Source organism: Salvelinus fontinalis, chromosome 15 (assembly GCF_029448725.1).
Source record: "Salvelinus fontinalis isolate EN_2023a chromosome 15, ASM2944872v1, whole genome shotgun sequence".
Lineage (NCBI taxonomy): Eukaryota > Metazoa > Chordata > Actinopteri > Salmoniformes > Salmonidae > Salvelinus > Salvelinus fontinalis.
In genome coordinates this window covers 8295940-8315516 of record NC_074679.1, presented here as the reverse complement: position 1 = coordinate 8315516, position 19577 = coordinate 8295940, and the positions used below count along the sequence as shown (strand labels likewise).

The 19577-nt window shown below is 43.4% G+C and overlaps 1 protein-coding gene across 4 annotated transcripts in view; it reads left to right on the top strand.

Moving 5' to 3' along the window:
- The window catches only part of LOC129811369 (bromo adjacent homology domain-containing 1 protein-like), a 38642-nt gene extending 19838 nt beyond the window's left edge, over positions 1 to 18804 (top strand). For 2 of the 4 annotated variants that reach the window (XM_055862613.1, XM_055862614.1), the window contains exons 3-7: positions 2219 to 2580; positions 13565 to 13724; positions 14077 to 14156; positions 16042 to 16133; positions 16551 to 18804. In XM_055862613.1, the coding sequence (XP_055718588.1) occupies positions 2219 to 2580; positions 13565 to 13724; positions 14077 to 14156; positions 16042 to 16133; positions 16551 to 16740 (884 nt within the window). In that variant the 3' untranslated portion in view covers positions 16741 to 18804. Of the gene's footprint in view, positions 1 to 2218; positions 2581 to 13564; positions 13725 to 14076; positions 14157 to 16041; positions 16134 to 16550 lie in introns of those variants that run through there. The other 2 variants (XM_055862615.1, XM_055862616.1) reach the window with 2 other exon arrangements.
- The last annotated feature ends 773 nt before the right edge of the window (positions 18805 to 19577 follow it).

Here is a 19577-nt window from a genome sequence, read left to right as displayed (position 1 = left end):
GATGACGACAGAACGGGGCCACTCTTACTGAGGGAATTTGTTCTCAGCTGGTCTGTGGTCAGATCGTATTTGTCGGGGACCACAGCAGCACTCCTGACTTCATTTAAGTATGCTGATTGCAGATCAAGATGGCGTGTCTTTGGCTAGCCCGCTCAGAGGCACTATTAGCTGAGGTAAATTGGTATTTGACAATGTCTTGTTGCCTCTGTTGAGCTGCCTGCTTTGATGTGACACAGAAATTGACCCTTTTCCCCAGAGAAGTTTTTTTTCTACCACAAGCTATCCGATTGCGAGAGTCTATTATAATGTGACGTTTGTTGTATCATCCTAGCTGGCCTTAATGTTCAGGTGAACCTGCACTACTCTAGTGTGGTGGGTTGATTCCTTTGGGGTTTTCAAAGACTCCACACACACTCCTACATTACATTACAGCGTCTCCACTACCATTGTGTACAGGGCCAATCACTCATCAGCTGATGGAATCCTAGATTTCCAGGAACAAACACTAGTGGTAAATGAGTGCTGACTGAGATGATGGGAGGCAAGTAACATAAATGCTATTATACAAATAAAATATATATATTACTTATATACATATATATATATATATATATATAAGTAAAATATTTGCATAATAGGTGGCTAAACGCTATTCACTAAAAAACGTCTCTCCAATGCATCACTATTACAGTATCATAGTTATTACATTATTCCAGAAGGTTCCGTTGTGTCAAGTCGGATAACAGAAAGATTTGAACATATAGACAGCAACATTAACACATAATGGATACAAATGCTGACAAGGTATATACAAGATAAAAATGTAAGTCACAGCCATCAATTTTCATTTCAAAGTCGTACTGATACAAAACTTTTAGCAGCTCTGTTGGTTCGCTCCCTGAAGGCTGTGCTGCATATTGGCTGTTCAGTGGATGTGTAACATCCAAGATTATTTTATTACCCCTTTTTACTTGTGCTCTCTTTGTAAATATCTCAGAGAGCCTTTTGCTTGTACAGATGTATGTTCCCTCCCTCTGATCACACTCAATATCCTTTACCAGCTCTCTGATTCCACACTGCCTGTCAGGGGTCCATCAGGAACAAGAAATGGCCATCTCTGCTACTCTGATGTGCATTTGTGGCCAGCCCTGTAGCCAGCCCTGTAGCCAGCCCTGTAGCCAGCCCTGTAGCCAGCCCTGTGACCAGCCCTGTGACCAGCCCTGTGACCAGCCCTGTAGCCAGCCCTGTAGCCAGCCCTGTAGCCAGCCCTGTGACCAGCCCTGTGACCAGCCCTGTGACCAGCCCTGTAGCCAGCCCTGTAGCCAGCCCTGTAGCCAGCCCTGTAGCCAGCCCTGTAGCCAGCCCTGTGACCAGCCCTGTAGCCAGCCCTGTGACCAGCCCTGTGACCAGCCCTGTAGCCAGCCCTGTGACCAGCCCTGTGACCAGCCTTGTGACCAGCCCTGTAGCCAGCCCTGTGACCAGCCCTGTGACCAGCCCTGTGACCAGCCCTGTAGCCAGCCCTGTGACCAGCCCTGTGACCAGCCCTGTAGCCAGCCCTGTGACCAGCCCTGTGACCAGCCCTGTGACCAGCCCTGTAGCCAGCCCTGTAGCCAGCCCTGTAGCCAGCCCTGTGACCAGCCCTGTGACCAGCCCTGTAGCCAGCCCTGTGACCAGCCCTGTAGCCAGCCCTGTGACCAGCCCTGTGACCAGCCCTGTGACCAGCCCTGTGACCAGCCCTGTGACCAGCCCTGTAGCCAGCCCTGTGACCAGCCCTGTAGCCAGCCCTGTAGCCAGCCCTGTGACCAGCCCTGTAGCCAGCCCTGTGACCAGCCCTGTAGCCAGCCCTGTGACCAGCCCTGTGACCAGCCCTGTGGCCAGCCCTGTGACCAGCCCTGTGACCAGCCCTGTGGCCAGCCCTGTGACCAGCCCTGTGACTCACAGCTACAATTAGGACCGAGGATACAGATAGTGTTCTTCTCTCTACTGCATGCAGCGTCACTGTTTCTATATCAGTGGCGATGAAACAGAGCGGCCCCTGGCAGGAAAGGAGAGGATGAATGTGAAACAGAGTGGCCCCTGGCAGGAAAGGAGAGGATGAATGTGAAACAGAGTGGCCCCTGGCAGGAAAGGAGAGGAGGAATGTGAAGTAGAGTGCTGGTGAGTGTGAGTTTAAGAGACTGATTACTCCAGTGTCTGACTGTTCCACTTTTCCCCACAGAAGACTACTCCTCGCCTTTGGAGGACCACATCCCCCCCTCTGTCCCAGTTTCCCCCATACTAGGCTGCCTTGCCACCGCCAGCGCTCCCCCAGCTGGCCAATCAGTGCCCCGCCTCCAGAACCCTCTATCGGTCCCCAGCCAATCAAGGATTCCGCTGCAAGTGACCCGGGAGTATCCTCAGAGTGCAAAGCCACCCAGCAGCTCTCGGTCTGGGGTCCGTGGTGACTCCCATATTCAAGACAAGCATCAGCTGGGGCCTGCCGTCAGCAGAGCTGCCAAGCAGCAGAGGATCACCCGTCGCCGGGCAACCAATGGCTGGCTGCCCGTGGGCGTGCCCTTCGAGAAGGAGGTTTTCACTGTGGTATGTGTTGCTGTGTGTTAAGAGATACTGGTTGTACCTTGTCAGGTAGCTAACTGAAGCTACAGAATATTAGAATTTCCTCTAAAGGAAAACTTAGTCTGTATGCATTACCATCCACTCTTACTTCTGTGCTAATAACAATTCTAATAACCGGGTGATTAGCATGTGCTAATAACAATTCTAATAACCAGGTGATTAGCATGTGCTAATAACAATTCTAATAAGCGGGTGATTAGCGTGTGCTAACAACACTGTTAATAACCAGGTGGTTAGCATGTGCTAATAACAATTCTAATAAGCGGGTGATTAGCGTGTGCTAACAACACTGTTAATTAATAACCAGGTGGTTAGCGTGTGCTAACAACAATGCTAATAGTATGTGCCAAAGACGGCGGACGTAAAGGTAAAGTAAAGGTAATGGCGGACTGAACGAAGTTATGTAGAGCACCTCAAGATAAAACATAATATTCGAAATATCTGCTAAATAGACTAAAATATTAGCACTACATAATCTGGTGAGTGATAAACCTTCAATCTGGATAATAACACAAAACAAATCCTAAGACTAGAGACATTTATCGACAAATATTACGAACACAGACAACAACCAAACATGACGGAGAATAAGACAGGGGAACCGTTTACAAAACGCAAGCGAGATTCTTCGACAGATACTGACGATTTAATATTCTCACCACCGGGAATGGTAAAGGTCGAAACTGATCTGTTAAAATCAATAAATGACAAACTGGGTTTACTTGAATTACTTAGTAAGGATATAAAAGAGTTAAAGGCAAGCCTAGAGATGAGTGATGAAAAAGCTGCGACATTGGAGAAGGAAACACACGCGCTAAAAGGGACAGTCAATAAGATTCAAACCGAAATGAATGGAATTAAAAAAGAGAACATCGTTCTGAAAGAAGCCTTACTGGAGATTCAAACTAGATCCATGAGAGAGAATTTGGTACTTACAGGTATCCAAGAAAAAGAAGGAGAAGTTCCTGAATCTATAGTTAGAGAGTTCCTCCGTACAGCGCTTCAGATTCCATGCGAAGTTGTCGACAAAATCCAACTTGAACGTGTTCACCGCTTCGGACAGAGAGGGCAGAGGTACGAACGCCCAATCGTTGCAAAATTTGCTTCATTTAAAGATAAAATAATGGTTAAAAGCCTAGGTAAAAGACTTGCTGGGACCAAAATTGGCATGAATGATCAGTTTCCGAAAGAAATTGCAGAACGGCGCAAAGTTCTGTATCCAATTTTCAAAGAAAACAGATTAAAAGCGAAACGAGTAGCTCTCGTCGTTGATAAACTATATATTGATAACCAGTTGTTCAGAGACACAAAGACTACTCTATGGTTATTTTAAAATTTACAAAATTCTCATAGACGAGGAAAATAAACACAATTCAAGCCCGGTTACTGATTGTAACAATACAACAAAAAATATAGCTTTTTTATAAATCTTCACATATAACTAATTGAACACACAAGCACTATTTTTACACAGTGAAGATAAAAACTAAGTAAACAGAAGGCACAGTATGTGTGGATGGTATGGTTTGTGTTTATTTTATTTTTTATCTTATTTGTTATGTTTGGAAAGTTGAGTGAGTGAGTAATGAAATGGTTGCATATCCCAGAGCCAATGTATTGCTGTGAGCCGGGTATGAGAGGGCTTTCAATGTTGTTCAGATGATGGATATACTTTTATAATGAATTATACGTCTTATTTATTTATTGTCCTATCATGGAAAACTACATTTTTTTTATCTTAATAAATTATATCTAATTATTATCCTATTTTAATGGTACTGTCTATGGCCCTATACCCTAGACACCCACCTGAATGACCCAGATATTAAGGAGAAGTCCCTAACTGTTTTATGTGCTCGCTGTAAGCGGTCTATATGCAGCTAAAATGAGGTCAGAGACCAAGAGCAGCACTGCCCCCTCAAGATTCTGAGCCTGCTTGGCAGGGTTGGTCCTGCAAAGCCAAAGCCCCCTAAAGGGAGAGGAAATATACAAGGAATTTCTCAAAGCTGCTAATGAGAACCTTGACGACCTTGTACCTAGCCGGTGGGGATTCCGGTGGGGTACCCCCACCCAGGCAGTGGCAGTGCTGGCAACACTAGCTGCAGTAACCCATGGGGAGGGGGTCACACTCGGACATTCAGAGAGGGGGTATATTATTGTGGCCCTGGTGGCACAGAATCAAGGTCGGACTGCATGGAGATGCGTGGGGACATGGTCATGACTGGTGGCCGTATTGTGGGTGTTTCTTTCAGGAATAGGGTGTACATTTGACGGCCATTATCTAGGATATGACAATGGTAAATAAATTTCAATTTTTGCTTATTTTTTTGCGCGGTCTTGCAGGCCTTCTCATGCAGCTGCAACTGCAATGGCATTTGGAAATCATGACCCATCTTGAGTTGGGCTCTGGGATGGTGCAACTGTTGAGAAAGTGAGCTTATGGTTGTGTGGGGGTAAGGGCTGAGTGTGTATGTGTGTATCCCACAACTGTTGCGAAAGAAGAAGTAAAAGATGTAAGGTACAATAGAGGATGATCCACAGCTATATATAATACAAATCGAGGTGACGGCAATGGAAATGCATATGGCAATTGATTTACTTCAATTCGGTAAATGGAACTGTATGCTCTTTTCAAAGAATGGATCCCAGTCGGTTCAGGGCTATGGGATACAGGGGGTCGAGGGTGGTCTGCCGGGCATTGGGATGACAAGCCATCTCGAGATGAGGCCTTTTAGCGGGTGGAATAGTAGGGACCAATTGGAGGTTTACTTAGTAGAAATGCAAATATCATGGTACAACTATATAGACACTCAATCATTATGTTACTTTTTAATAGTACGTTTACAAAAATATATTCTGATTAAAAGAATGAAAGGTGTGTCTCATGGTAAGTGGTGAAATAAGTATAGCCAGTTACAATTGTAATGGCTTAGCAGATAATAAGAAAAGACGATCAGTATTTACCTGGCTAAAAGAGAAGGATTATAATATTTATTGTTTACAGGAAACCCATTCAACAGTTTTAGATGAAGTTTTGTGGAAAAAGAACTGGGTGGGCAAAATATATTTCTCCCATGGGCAAAGAAATTCAAAAGGGGTGATGATCTTAATTAACAATAATTTTGATCCAAATGTGCAAATTGTCCAAACAGATCCTCAAGGTAGATGGATTATTTTAAATATGTTATTGGACAATAAACAAATATGGCTTGTTAACCTATACGGTCCGAATAATGATGATCCAAGCTTCTTTGAAAATATATATAAGAACTTATCAACTCTACAAGCAACACTAGACTCTATTATTATAATGGGAGATTTTAATACGGTCTTAAATAGCTCTATAGACCGGAAAGGAAATCACACTACAAATTATCACCCTCAGGCACTTAAGGAAATCATGAATGTCATGGATATATTGGAATTAGTGGATATATGGAGACTTAAATACCCTGATTTAGTGAGATATACATGGCGGAGGCTGAATCAAGCTAGTCGTCTTGACTACTTTCTTATTCCATTCTCTCTGGCACCAAAAGTTAAAAAAGTGTTGATAGGGGATAGAATGCGGTCGGATCATCACATAATTGGCATATATATTTCTCTTACAGAATTTCCACGTGGGCGAGGATATTGGAAATTTAATCAAAGTCTACTAGATGATAAATTGTTTAGAACTAGGACAGAAGATTTTATAACTGACTTTTTCAGACATAACATAGGTACAGCAGATCCCCTTATTGTATGGGACACTTTTAAGTGTGCCTTTAGAGGCCATGCAATTCAGTACTCATCTATAAAACAAAAGCAATTTAGATCAAAAGAGTCCATATTAACAAAGGAAATTGAAGGACTAACAGTACAGTTAGATAGCAATAAAAACGGTACCATAGAGGCACAGAATAATTTAGAGGAAAAACAAAAAGAAATGGAGGAACTTATTCAAGAAAGATCCAGTGTAATATATTATAAAAATAAAGCGAACTGGATGGAATATGGGGAAAAATGCACCAAATTCTTTTTCAATCTTCAATATAGAAATGCTACCAAAAAAAATGTATTAAAACTTGTGACAAATGATGGAGTCACGCATGATTCACCAAATGATATTTTGAAAGAGGAAGTAAAGTACTTTAAGAATATGTTTTCGTTTCAGGCTCCTCCATCTCCACTAACTGAAACTAATTGTATGGATTTTTTTCCTATTAATAATGTAAAATTAACATCTGAACAGAAAGACTCATGTGAAGGCCAAATTACAGAGGAGGAACTGCTTGTTGCAATTGGGGCCTTTAAAGATGGGAAAACTCCAGGGCTGGATGGCATACCAGTGGAAGTATACAAAACGTTTTTTGATATACTCAAAGGACCATTATTAACTTGTTTTAACCACTCCTATATAAATGGTAGATTATCAGACACACAACAAGAAGGTCTGATATCGTTATTACTGAAACAGGACCCAAGTGGTATATATAAAGATCCAGTCCAATTAAAAAATTGGAGACCTCTTACACTTCAGTGTTGTGATGCAAAAATCCTAGCAAAATGCTTGGCGCATAGAATAAAAAAAGTTTTGTCAGATATTATTCATCCTAATCAGACAGGTTTTTTACATGGACGATACATTGGAGATAATATAAGGCAAGTACTGGAAACAATAGAACACTATGAGATATCGGGGACACCAGGCCTGGTTTTCATAGCTGATTTTGAAAAGGCTTTTGATAAAGTACGACTGGAGTTTATATATAAATGCCTAGAATATTTCAATTTTGGGGAATCTCTTATAAAATGGGTTAAAATTATGTATAGTAACCCTAGGTGTAAAATAGTAAATAATGGCTACATCTCAGAAAGTTTTAAACTATCTAGAGGAGTAAAACAAGGTTGTCCACTATCGGCATATCTATTTATTATTGCCATCGAAATGTTAGCTGTTAAAATTAGATCAAACATTAATATTAAAGGATTAGAAATCCATGGCTTAAAAACTAAGGTGTCATTGTACGCTGATGATTCATGTTTTCTTTTAAAACCACAACTAGAGTCTCTCCAGGGCCTCATAGAGGATCTAGATACCTTTGCTATCCTCTCTGGATTAAAACCAAATTATGATAAATGTACCATATTACGTATTGGATCACTAAAAAATACACATTTTATATTGCCATGTAGTTTACCAATTAAATGGTCTGACGGAGATGTGGACATACTCGGTATAAAAATCCCAAAAGAAAGAAATGATCTCACTCCAATAAATTTTTATAGAAAGTTAGCAAAAATAGATAAGATCTTGCTACCATGGAAAGGAAAATACCTGTCTATTTGTGGAAAAATCACCCTAATTAACTCTTTAGTCATATCACAGTTTACCTATTTGCTTATGGTTTTGCCTACACCTAGTGACCTGTTTTTTAAATTATATGAACAAAAAATATTCAATTTTATTTGGAACGGCAAGCCAGATAAAATTAAAAGGGCCTATTTATATAACGAATATGAATTCGGAGGGCAGAAATTATTAAATATTAAAGCATTAGACCTCTCACTAAAGGCATCGGTCATACAAAAGTTATACTTAAATCCAAACTGGTTCTCTAGTAAACTGGTACGAATGTCTCATCCTATGTTCAAGAAGGGCCTTTTTCCCTTTATTCAGATTACACCTGCTCATTTTCGGTTGTTTGAAAAGGAAATGATCTCCAAAATATCCTTATTCTTTAAACAAGCCTTAGAAAGTTGGTTGCAATTTCAGTTTAATCCACCTGAAAGGACGGAACAAATAGTACAACAAATATTGTGGTTAAATTCAAATATAATAATTGATAAAAAAAACTGTATTTATCGAAGAAATGTTTAAAAAAGGTATAATTTTTGTGAATGATATCATAAATAGGACTGGTGGAGTTATGTCACACATGCAGCTAACACAGACATATGGAAAAGTCTGCTCTACCCAAAATTACAACCAATTAATTGCAACATTACCACAAAAATGGAAGAGGCAAGTAGAAGGGGAAAAAAGTAAGGAACTTGTATGTCGGCCCTGTATTAAAGAACAAAAATGGTTAAAGAAAAGTGTGATAAATAAAAACATATACCAATTTCATTTAAGGACCAAAAAACTAACAGCTGTGCCATACAAATTGCAAAATAGTTGGGAAGAGATTTTCGACGTACCCATTCCATGGCACATGGTTTATGAATTGATACGCAAAACAACGCCGGATTCAAAACTTCGAATTTTTCAATATAAATTACTGTACAAAATTCTTGCAACTAATAGAATGTTATATATATGGGGTATACAATCTTCCCAGCTCTGCAGATTCTGTTGTGAGGAGGCAGAGTCATTAGATCATTTATTTTGGTATTGTCCATATGTAGCTCGTTTTTGGTCACAGGTCCAGGAATGGCTGAAGAATTGCAACATTTGCCTAAAACTAACGCTACAGATAGCAATACTGGGGGATTTGAAAAGCCATAGTCAATCAATCAATAATATAATAATTATTTTGGCAAAGATGTTTATTTTTAATTTACAATCTGTAGAAGCTATGAGAATAGGAAGGTTCAGGTCTTTTGTGAAGCATCACAGCACAGTTGAGAAATGTATGGCAAATAGAAATCCGAAATGGATGATGTTGGAAGATAGATGTCGTTATGATTATATCGTTTTCTTAGCTAGCTAAGTTGTTTACCTGTTGCTAGGCAGTTGCTAGGGACATTCCTGGAAGAAGCTAGCTAGCTAACAAGGAGTGTCTAGTTGGCAGAAGAGAAGAAGGGACAAAGAAGGGACAAAGTGGGACAAAATAAGGACAGAAGAAAAGGGAAAGGGGGGAAAAGGGACATTAAGGTGAAGCAGTCCTCTAAAGACAAAAAAGACAATAATACAAGAAACAACACTTCTATTGCCTCTCCCTCTACGATACGCACTTCCGGGTTGGAGCGAGTAGTTGCATTCCGCTTTGCTCCACAGGTAGTATAACATTTCATTTCATTACAGTACAACAGTTTGATTTGTTTGATCTTAGCTGGCTACATAGCCGTCTTTGTATCCAAGATAATTGTGTAGTCTAGAGTAATTGTCGAGGTTACCTAGCCAGCTACACTTTCAAACAAAGTCAACAACGCAGCCACTGCTAGCTAGCCTATTTCACCAGCCAGCAGTACTATATCATTTTAGTCAATAAGATTTTTTGCAACGTAAGCTTAACTTTCTGAACATTCGAGACGTGTAGTCCACTTGTCATTCCAATCTCCTTTGCATTAGCGTAGCCTCTTCTGTAGCCTGTCAACTATGTGTCTGTCTATCCCTGTTCTCTCCTCTCTGCACAGACCATACAAACGCTTCACACCGCGTGGCCGCTGCTACTCTAACCTGGTGGTCCCAGCGCGCACGACCCACGTGGAGTTCCAGGTCTCAGGCAGCCTCTGGAACTGCCGATCTGCGGCCAACAAGGCAGAGTTCATCTCAGCCTATGCTTCCCTCCAGTCCCTCGACTTCTTGGCACTGACGGAAACATGGATTACCACTGATAACACTGCTACTCCTACTGCTCTCTCCTCGTCTGCCCACGTGTTCTCGCACACCCCGAGAGCTTCTGGTCAGCGGGGTGGTGGCACTGGGATCCTCATCTCTCCCAAGTGGACATTCTCTCTTTCTCCCCTGACCCATCTGTCTATCGCCTCCTTTGAATTCCATGCTGTCACAGTTACCAGCCCTTTCAAGCTTAACATCCTTATCATTTATCGCCCTCCAGGTTCCCTTGGAGAGTTCATCAATGAGCTTGACGCCCTGATAAGTTCCTTTCCTGAGGATGGCTCACCTCTCACAGTTCTGGGTGACTTTAACCTCCCCATGTCTACCTTTGACTCATTCCTCTCTGCCTCCTTCTTTCCACTCCTCTCCTCTTTTGACCTCACCCTCTCACCTTCCCCCCCTACTCACAAGGCAGGCAATACGCTTGACCTCATCTTTACTAGATGCTGTTCTTCCACTAATCTCATTGCAACTCCCCTCCAAGTCTCCGACCACTACCTTGTATCCTTTTCCCTCTCGCTCTCATCCAACACTTCCCACACTGCCCCTACTCGGATGGTATCGCGCCGTCCCAACCTTCGCTCTCTCTCCCCCGCTACTCTCTCCTCTTCCATCCTATCATCTCTTCCCTCTGCTCAAACCTTCTCCAACCTATCTCCTGATTCTGCCTCCTCAACCCTCCTCTCCTCCCTTTCTGCATCCTTTAACTCTCTATGTCCCCTATCCTCCAGGCCGGCTCGGTCCTCCCCTCCTGCTCCGTGGCTCGACGACTCATTGCGAGCTCACAGAACAGGGCTCCGGGCAGCCGAGCGGAAATGGAGGAAAACTCGCCTCCCTGCGGACCTGGCATCCTTTCACTCCCTCCTCTCTACCTTCTCCTCTTCTGTCTCTGCTGCTAAAGCCAATTTCTACCACTCTAAATTCCAAGCATCTGCCTATAACCCTAGGAAGCTCTTTGCCACCTTCTCCTCCCTCCTGAATCCTCCTCCCCCTCCTCCCCCCTCCTCCCTCTCTGCTGATGACTTCGTCAACCATTTTGAAAAGAAGGTCGATGACATCCGATCCTCGTTTGCTAAGTCAAACGACACCGCTGGTTCTGCTCACACTGCCCTACCCTGTGCTTTGACCTCTTTCTCCCCTCTCTCTCCAGATGAAATCTCGCGTCTTGTGACGGCCGGCCGCCCAACAACCTGCCCGCTTGACCCTATCCCCTCCTCTCTTCTCCAGACCATTTCCGGAGACCTTCTCCCTTACCTCATCTCGCTCATCAACTCATCCTTGACCGCTGGCTACGTCCCTTCCGTCTTCAAGAGAGCGAGAGTTGCACCCCTTCTGAAAAAACCTACACTCGATCCCTCCGATGTCAACAACTACAGACCAGTATCCCTTCTTTCTTTTCTCTCCAAAACTCTTGAACGTGCCGTCCTTGGCCAGCTCTCCTGCTATCTCTCTCAGAATGACCTTCTTGATCCAAATCAGTCAGGTTTCAAGACTAGTCATTCAACTGAGACTGCTCTTCTCTGTGTCACGGAGGCGCTCCGCACTGCTAAAGCTAACTCTCTCTCCTCTGCTCTCATCCTTCTAGACCTATCGGCTGCCTTTGATACTGTGAACCATCAGATCCTCCTCTCCACCCTCTCCGAGCTGGGCATCTCCGGCGCGGCCCACGCTTGGATTGCGTCCTACCTGACAGGTCGCTCCTACCAGGTGGCGTGGCGAGAATCTGTCTCCGCACCACGTGCTCTCACCACTGGTGTCCCCCAGGGCTCTGTTCTAGGCCCTCTCCTATTCTCACTATACACCAAGTCACTTGGCTCTGTCATATCCTCACATGGTCTCTCCTATCATTGCTATGCAGACGACACACAATTAATCTTCTCCTTTCCCCCCTCTGATAACCAGGTGGTGAATCGCATCTCTGCATGTCTGGCAGACATATCAGTGTGGATGACGGATCACCACCTCAAGCTGAACCTCGGCAAGACGGAGCTGCTCTTCCTCCCGGGGAAGGACTGCCCGTTCCATGATCTCGCCATCACGGTTGACAACTCCATTGTGTCCTCCTCCCAGAGTGCTAAGAACCTTGGCGTGATCCTGGACAACACCCTGTCGTTCTCAACTAACATCAAGGCGGTGACCCGTTCCTGTAGGTTCATGCTCTACAACATTCGCAGAGTACGACCCTGCCTCACGCAGGAAGCGGCGCAGGTCCTAATCCAGGCACTTGTCATCTCCCGTCTGGATTACTGCAACTCGCTGTTGGCTGGGCTCCCTGCCTGTGCCATTAAACCCCTACAACTCATTCAGAACGCCGCAGCCCGTCTGGTGTTCAACTTTCCCAAGTTCTCTCACGTCACCCCGCTCCTCCGCTCTCTCCACTGGCTTCCAGTTGAAGCTCGCATCCGCTACAAGACCATGGTGCTTGCCTACGGAGCTGTGAGGGGAACGGCACCTCCGTACCTTCAGGCTCTGATCAGGCCCTACACCCAAACAAGGGCACTGCGTTCATCTACCTCTGGCCTGCTCGCCTCCCTACCTCTGAGGAAGTACAGTTCCCGCTCAGCCCAGTCAAAACTGTTCGCTGCTCTGGCACCCCAATGGTGGAACAAACTCCCTCACGACGCCAGGTCAGCGGAGTCAATCACCACCTTCCGGAGACACCTGAAACCCCACCTCTTTAAGGAATACCTAGGATAGGATAAAGTAATCCTTCTAACCCCCCCCCTTAAAAGAGTTAGATGCACTATTGTAAAGTGGTTGTTCCACTGGATATCATAAGGTGAATGCACCAATTTGTAAGTCGCTCTGGATAAGAGCGTCTGCTAAATGACTTAAATGTAAATGTAAATGTAGATGGGAGGGGTTGGGTGGAGCTGAAGGGTGGGACAAATAACAAGATAAACAATATAGGGCATACGGGATCTGTGAAATGTGTATAGGTGCGGAGCTTTTGTGAAATAGCACAGTTACAAGTGGAAATAAAATTGGATGGACAACAGAAATAGAGGAAGGACTAAGAACAAATAAGAGAGAACTATTGTAAAGTGGACTGTGTCTGTAAGATAGGTATAAGATGTAGAAATTGAAGGTAAAAGCAGAAGTGTTTATAAGTTTACTCCAATTGGGGGATTGGTGGTAGGGTCGCGGGGAATAATAATAAAGGCATATTCTTTAAAAAAGTATGTATGTCTATATAGGTATGTGTATGTATATATGTGTATATGTATGCATACGTGTATGGATATATATATTTACCCAAAAAAATATGGGGGAATGGAAATGATGCAGACAATTACATTGGAAGCAACATTCTTTCCGCAATACTAAGCTGATCCTCCCCTAAAAAAAAAAAAAAAAAAATAGTATGTGCCAACAACGATGACATATTGACTATGTTTCCAGGGGGAAGAGACGACAGTGTTGCGCAAATGTTTCGAAGGAGTACAGCGAGACGAGGAGGTCATTCGAGTTCGAGACACAGTCCTGCTGCGCTCCGGTACCAGGAAGAAGTCTCTGCCCTACGTGGCCAAAATCTCAGCCCTGTGGAAGGACCCGGAATCAGGTGAAGTTCTGCCTCTTTCACACATAGCTGAACTGATACAGATGGATGAAAAATAAAACTATAGCCGTGTTTAAAAAACGCTTCAAGTAGTGTTGGTTTTGTTTTAAATACTTGGTCGGCAATCAAGTGAGCTTGCCTGGCACAGACAGTGTGATGGAAAAAGTACAAAACCTGCCCATCTGGCATTCCAGTCAGCAATCAAACGCTCTGTTTGCCACAACCTTTTGTAGAATGTGACAAAGTTGAAATGATTATGGATGGGCTCCCTACACATCACATCAAATGTTCAATTCAATACAACTTTAGTAATCCTCTTCTCACTCTGAAAATGGCACTGTCTGTGTGTCCTCAGGAGAGATGATGATGAGCCTGTTTTGGTTCTACCGCCCAGAACACACACAGGGGGGACGCAATCCCAACACACACTGTGAGGTGAGTTCTCCAGAAAGCTCAGTTCACACTGTGAGGTGAGTTCTGTGGAAAGCCCAGTTCACACCGTGAGGTGAGTTCACCAGAAAGCCCAGTTCACACTGTGAGGTGAGTTCTGTAGAAAGCCCAGTTCACACTGTGAGGTGAGTTCTCCAGAAAGCCCAGTTCACACTGTGAGGTGAGTTCACCAGAAAGCCCAGTTCACACGGTGAGGTGAGTTCTGTGGAAAGCCCAGTTCACACGGTGAGGTGAGTTCACCAGAAAGCCCAGTTCACACTGTGAGGTGAGTTCTCCAGAAAGCCCAGTTCACACAGTGAGATGAGTTCTGCGGAAAGCCCAGTTCACACGGTGAGATGAGTTCTCTGGAAAGCCCAGTTCATACTGTGAGGTGAGTTCTCCAGAAAGCCCAGTTCACACTGTGAGGTGAGTTCTGTGGAAAGCCCAGTTCATACTGTGAGGTGAGTTCTCCAGAAAGCCCAGTTCTCACTGTGGCTGCCATCTACAATGTTTGTGCAGACTCAGCCTGGGAAAAGAGATGTCAAACACATTGTTTCCGTTTAATTATGTATTTCCTGGAGAAATAGGCTGTACAGGCTTCCCGTTGTCAATATCCCCCAGGAACAAACACACTTTGTTCACCCAGGCTATGAATAATAAACAGCAGCCTTATTCACAATGCTCTGCGAGAGAAAGTTGGGGCGTGTTCAGAAGGGAGAAAACGTTTTGAAACCGGGAGGCACTAGCTGTACTCGTCCAATTAAAAAAACTGATTTTTATTACGGTTGTAAAATGTTTTACTACAGTGTGCTCTGCTGAATACCCTGAGCTTTGAGAAGACCAAAGCTACTGCTCTGCTTTACGGAAGTCTATGAAAGGATAACCAGCTAGGATTAAATCAAAACTTAGACTGCGCTATCTTTTGAATTCCCATGACTGGGTCATTTCCGGATAGGGAAGTGGGTTGAAAAGGACTATACAGACATTTCTGATGTGCAAACTGATATTTTAGAGTTGGTTAAGGGTCAATTTTAGATTTTGGCTAGTCAGTATGCACATCAGAAAAGTCTGTGTAGACCTTCCCAAGTGGGTCTTGATGATGATGATGTCAGACATACGTAGTTAGTGGATCGTTCAGAAATTACATATTTTGATATATGTAAATACAGTATGTTAAATCGCTGAACTATCCCTTTACGCTGCTGCTTCGCTCTGTTTATTATTCATGCATAGTCGCTTTAACTCTACCTACATGTACATATTACCTCAATTACCTTGACTAACCGGTGCCCCCGCATATTGACTCTGTACCGGTACCCCCTGTATATTGCCTCGCTACTGTTATTTTACTGCTGCTCTTTAATTATTTGTATCTTTTACTTTTATCTATTTTTTACTTAACACTTATTTTTTCTTAAAACTGCATTGTTGGTTTTTAAGGGCTTGTAAGTAAGAATTTCACTGTAAGGTCTCCCTACACCTGTTGTATTCAGCATTTCACTGTAAGGTCTCCCTACACCTGTTGTATTCAGCATTTCACTGTAAGGTCTCCCTACACCTGTTGTATTCAGCATTTCACTGTAAGGTCTCCCTACACCTGTTGTATTCAGCATTTCACTGTAAGGTCTCCCTACACCTGTTGTATTCAGCATTTCACTGTAAGGTCTCCCTACACCTGTTGTATTCAGCATTTCACTGTAAGGTCTCCCTACACCTGTTGTATTCAGCATTTCACTGTAAGGTCTCCCTACACCTGTTGTATTCAGCATTTCACTGTAAGGTCTCCCTACACCTGTTGTATTTGGCGCATGTGACAAATAACATTTGATTTGTTTTGGTTCATGAGATTCATACAGTTTTCTCCCCTCTTGTCACCCAACTTCATTTCCAGAATGAAATCTTTGCATCTCGGCATCAGGATGAAAATAGTGTGGCCTGCATTGAAGACAAGTGCTACGTGTTGACGTTAGCACAGTACTGTAGGTAAGTGCTACGTGTTGACGTTAGCACAGTACTGTAGGTAAGTGCTACGTGTTGACGTTAGCACAGTACTGTAGGTAAGTGCTACGTGTTGACGTTAGCACAGTACTGTAGGTAAGTGCTACGTGTTGACGTTAGCACAGTACTGTAGGTAAGTGCTACGTGTTGACGTTAGCACAGTACTGTAGGTAAGTGCTACGTGTTGACGTTAGCACAGTACTGTAGGTAAGTGCTACGTGTTGACGTTAGCACAGTACTGTAGGTAAGGTCTGTTCATCTCTGATGGGAGATGGGGTGTGACAATGAATAGCATGTGGGAGACACAAGACGAGTGGATTGTATTACATTTTATTTGTTGCATTGTATTTGTTCACTTATTTGCGCAGTCTTTTTGACATGTCCTTCGGCTTGGTGTTTCAGATATTGTGCCTTGGTGACTCGTCAGGGGGAGGATCTCTCTGAACGTGCCACCAGAGTGGTGCCGCCTTCTGTCGAATACGCCATCCCTGCCCACTGCTGTGTGCCAACGGACATCGACCCCGACCTGGTGTTCATGTGTCGCCACGTCTACGACTTCCGCTATGGACGCTTCCTGAAGAATCTGCAGTAGCACTTGTGAGGATGGTGGTGGAACGGAGGAATCTTAAACAGTGAAAGAGAAGGCTGAAAAGACAGGATTTTTGAGACCAACCAAGCCACTCTGTTTTGAAAGGAGTGGAAGATGTTGACAGTTTTAGGCTGAGGAAGTCTCTAAGTCTGGAAGTGCTTTTGCACAATGTCTCTATTTCTCACTCTGAGGGATTTGCAAAGGATCACACTTGGTCAAAGAGGAAATGTGTTTTATCATCCCGAGCACAAATCCCCTTTAATAAAACTGATTTGCCAAGTTATAATTTTATTTTTGCATCGTCCCATGACTTTGCCTGTATCTATGTGGGTTATTAGTTACGTTGTGTTGGCAGATGGTATCAGTTAAGACTTGTTTTGTATTTAATGGGATGACTCATAAATTAGATGGTGGCTTAACATATTTATCTATAGTGATTTAGTCTTGAGTTTAAGGTTTAATTGGCTTAAGTGCAGAGAAATATTTATTTCTATATGGAGAATTTTTTTATTTATTTTTTAAAGTAATTTAAGAGTGCATTATTTAGTATTTTCAAAGCAAGGAAGGCGAGATAATTATCATTCCTAAGTAGAAATGATCCAGGCGTTCGCCAAACACTAACTCTCTGTCTGCACTGTCTTAGAGGTAAAGTACCAGTGAATCCCAAACCAGCCTCTCGCCTATACCTCACCCCTACCAACTATACCTCAGCCCTACCAATTCATGGCTCTACGTAGTCACGTGTTGCTGACAAAACTCCCAGAGTGGCGACGGGATTAAATAAACCCATTAACTTCGGGACACAGTCTTGACTTGAATTATGCAATTCATGTATGACATTTAAATAATATGAGCATGAAATTCAAAATGAATTGTCATTTTACAAGATATAAATCAGACACAACAAATGCTCCATTCTTTTTAATGAAATTGTACAAAGTATATTGCGTGACATGTTGGAATAGCTCTTCGCTTTGGAACCGGCACCTTTGCTGGCTCGGTCGAAGTGGCTATCAAAGGGGCTGATCATTTTCACACCCTCAGCTTTGGGACACATGTTCATATGAAGGAGGTGCGCGTGAAAGCGCAAATGGAGAGCTGAGGGGTGAGGGGAAGGGACTGGTTTGGGATTCAGCATGAGAATGACCAGTGATTCAACCGGGCCACCACCACGATAGTTGTTTGTCCCTAATACCCTGCCTTGAATTGACCAATGAACGGGGGTTTGAACACAACACCCACACTGCCATTACCCATAATAACTTGCCTTACATCCTGCCGGTTGACATCTAGGATGCAAGCTCTAATACGTTCAGTTCACACCTCATCAAAAAAGCTGCCTTCCATCTAAACCAAGGTTGCCAGTGAGTGGAGGTCCAGTTCAGTACAAGCCCCATGTTACTGTGCACTAATCTATGTTCCATTATTAGATCATCGACTGTGTCCTTAAACTGAAAATGCTACTGATTCGTTAACATGGAAGTCACACTGTGGATTCATCTACATGTGTGTTTGCTTAGAACAGAGGGAATCAAAGTTTGGTATCACAGTTCCTGGAAAAGCTTCCTGTCTGATCAACACACACAGACACACACACACACACCTGCTTCTAAGATGTATCTCGATGTATAGGGCACAAGCCATAGGAGTACCCTCTTACACGCTCAAGTCCTTTTTATGTCCAATCAAGATATGATCGATTTTTCTTACATTGACTGTTGTGCCTGCCTGTCTCGGTGGACTCGGTGTCCAATAACTTTCCATGAAAAGTAGGCCAAGATTATTGATCTTTTTTATGTCATTTTTAAATGCCTTTTTTTCATTAAATTCTGTTAATTGCTAAGAAATGTATGTACCAAAAAGGGTATAGAATGGGTGTAAAATGTCCCATTCAACTCATTCCCCGGTGTAGAAAACTCTCAATTCCAAGTTTCTTTGTTCTTTTGTGCTTATGTTCCGAGTTTTAGAGGCTCTGGGAATTCTGGGAAAGGATATTCATAGCACAGTGTTTGTATTATTTAACATGTAATATACAAATATTTGAATGGAATAAATAATTAGTTTTAACCCAAGAGTCTCATTTGATGATGTTGCAAAGTCAATAGGGCAAATCTTTACATAAGTTCTTCTTCCTCTTTTTCTCCCCCCACTTTAAAATATATACATTGCTCAAAAAAATAAAGGGAACACTTAAACAACACAATGTAACTCCAAGTCAATCACACTTCTGTGAAATCAAACTGTCCACTTAGGAAGCAACACTGATTGACAATACATTTCACATGCTGTTGTGCAAATGGAATAGACAAAAGGTGGAAATTATAGGCAATTAGCAAGACACCCCCAAAAAGGAGTGATTCTGCAGGTGGTGACCACAGACCACTTCTCAGTTCCTATGCTTCCTGGCTGATGTTTTGGTCACTTTTGAATGCTGGCGGTGCTCTCACTCTAGTGGTAGCATGAGACGGAGCCTACAACCCACACAAGTGGCTCAGGTAGTGCAGTTCATCCAGGATGGCACATCAATGCGAGCTGTGGCAAAAAGGTTTGCCGTGTCTGTCAGCGTAGTGTCCAGAGCATGGAGGCGCTACCAGGAGACAGGCCAGTACATCAGGAGACGTGGAGGAGGCCGTAGGAGGGCAACAACCCAGCAGCAGGACCGCTACCTCCGCCTTTGTGCAAGGAGGTGCACTGCCAGAGCCCTGCAAAATGACCTCCAGCAGGCCACAAATGTGCAATCCAGCATTCAAAAGTGACCAAAACATCAGCCAGGAAGCATAGGAACTGTGAAGTGGTCTGTGGTCACCACCTGCAGAATCACTCCTTTTTTGGGGGTGTCT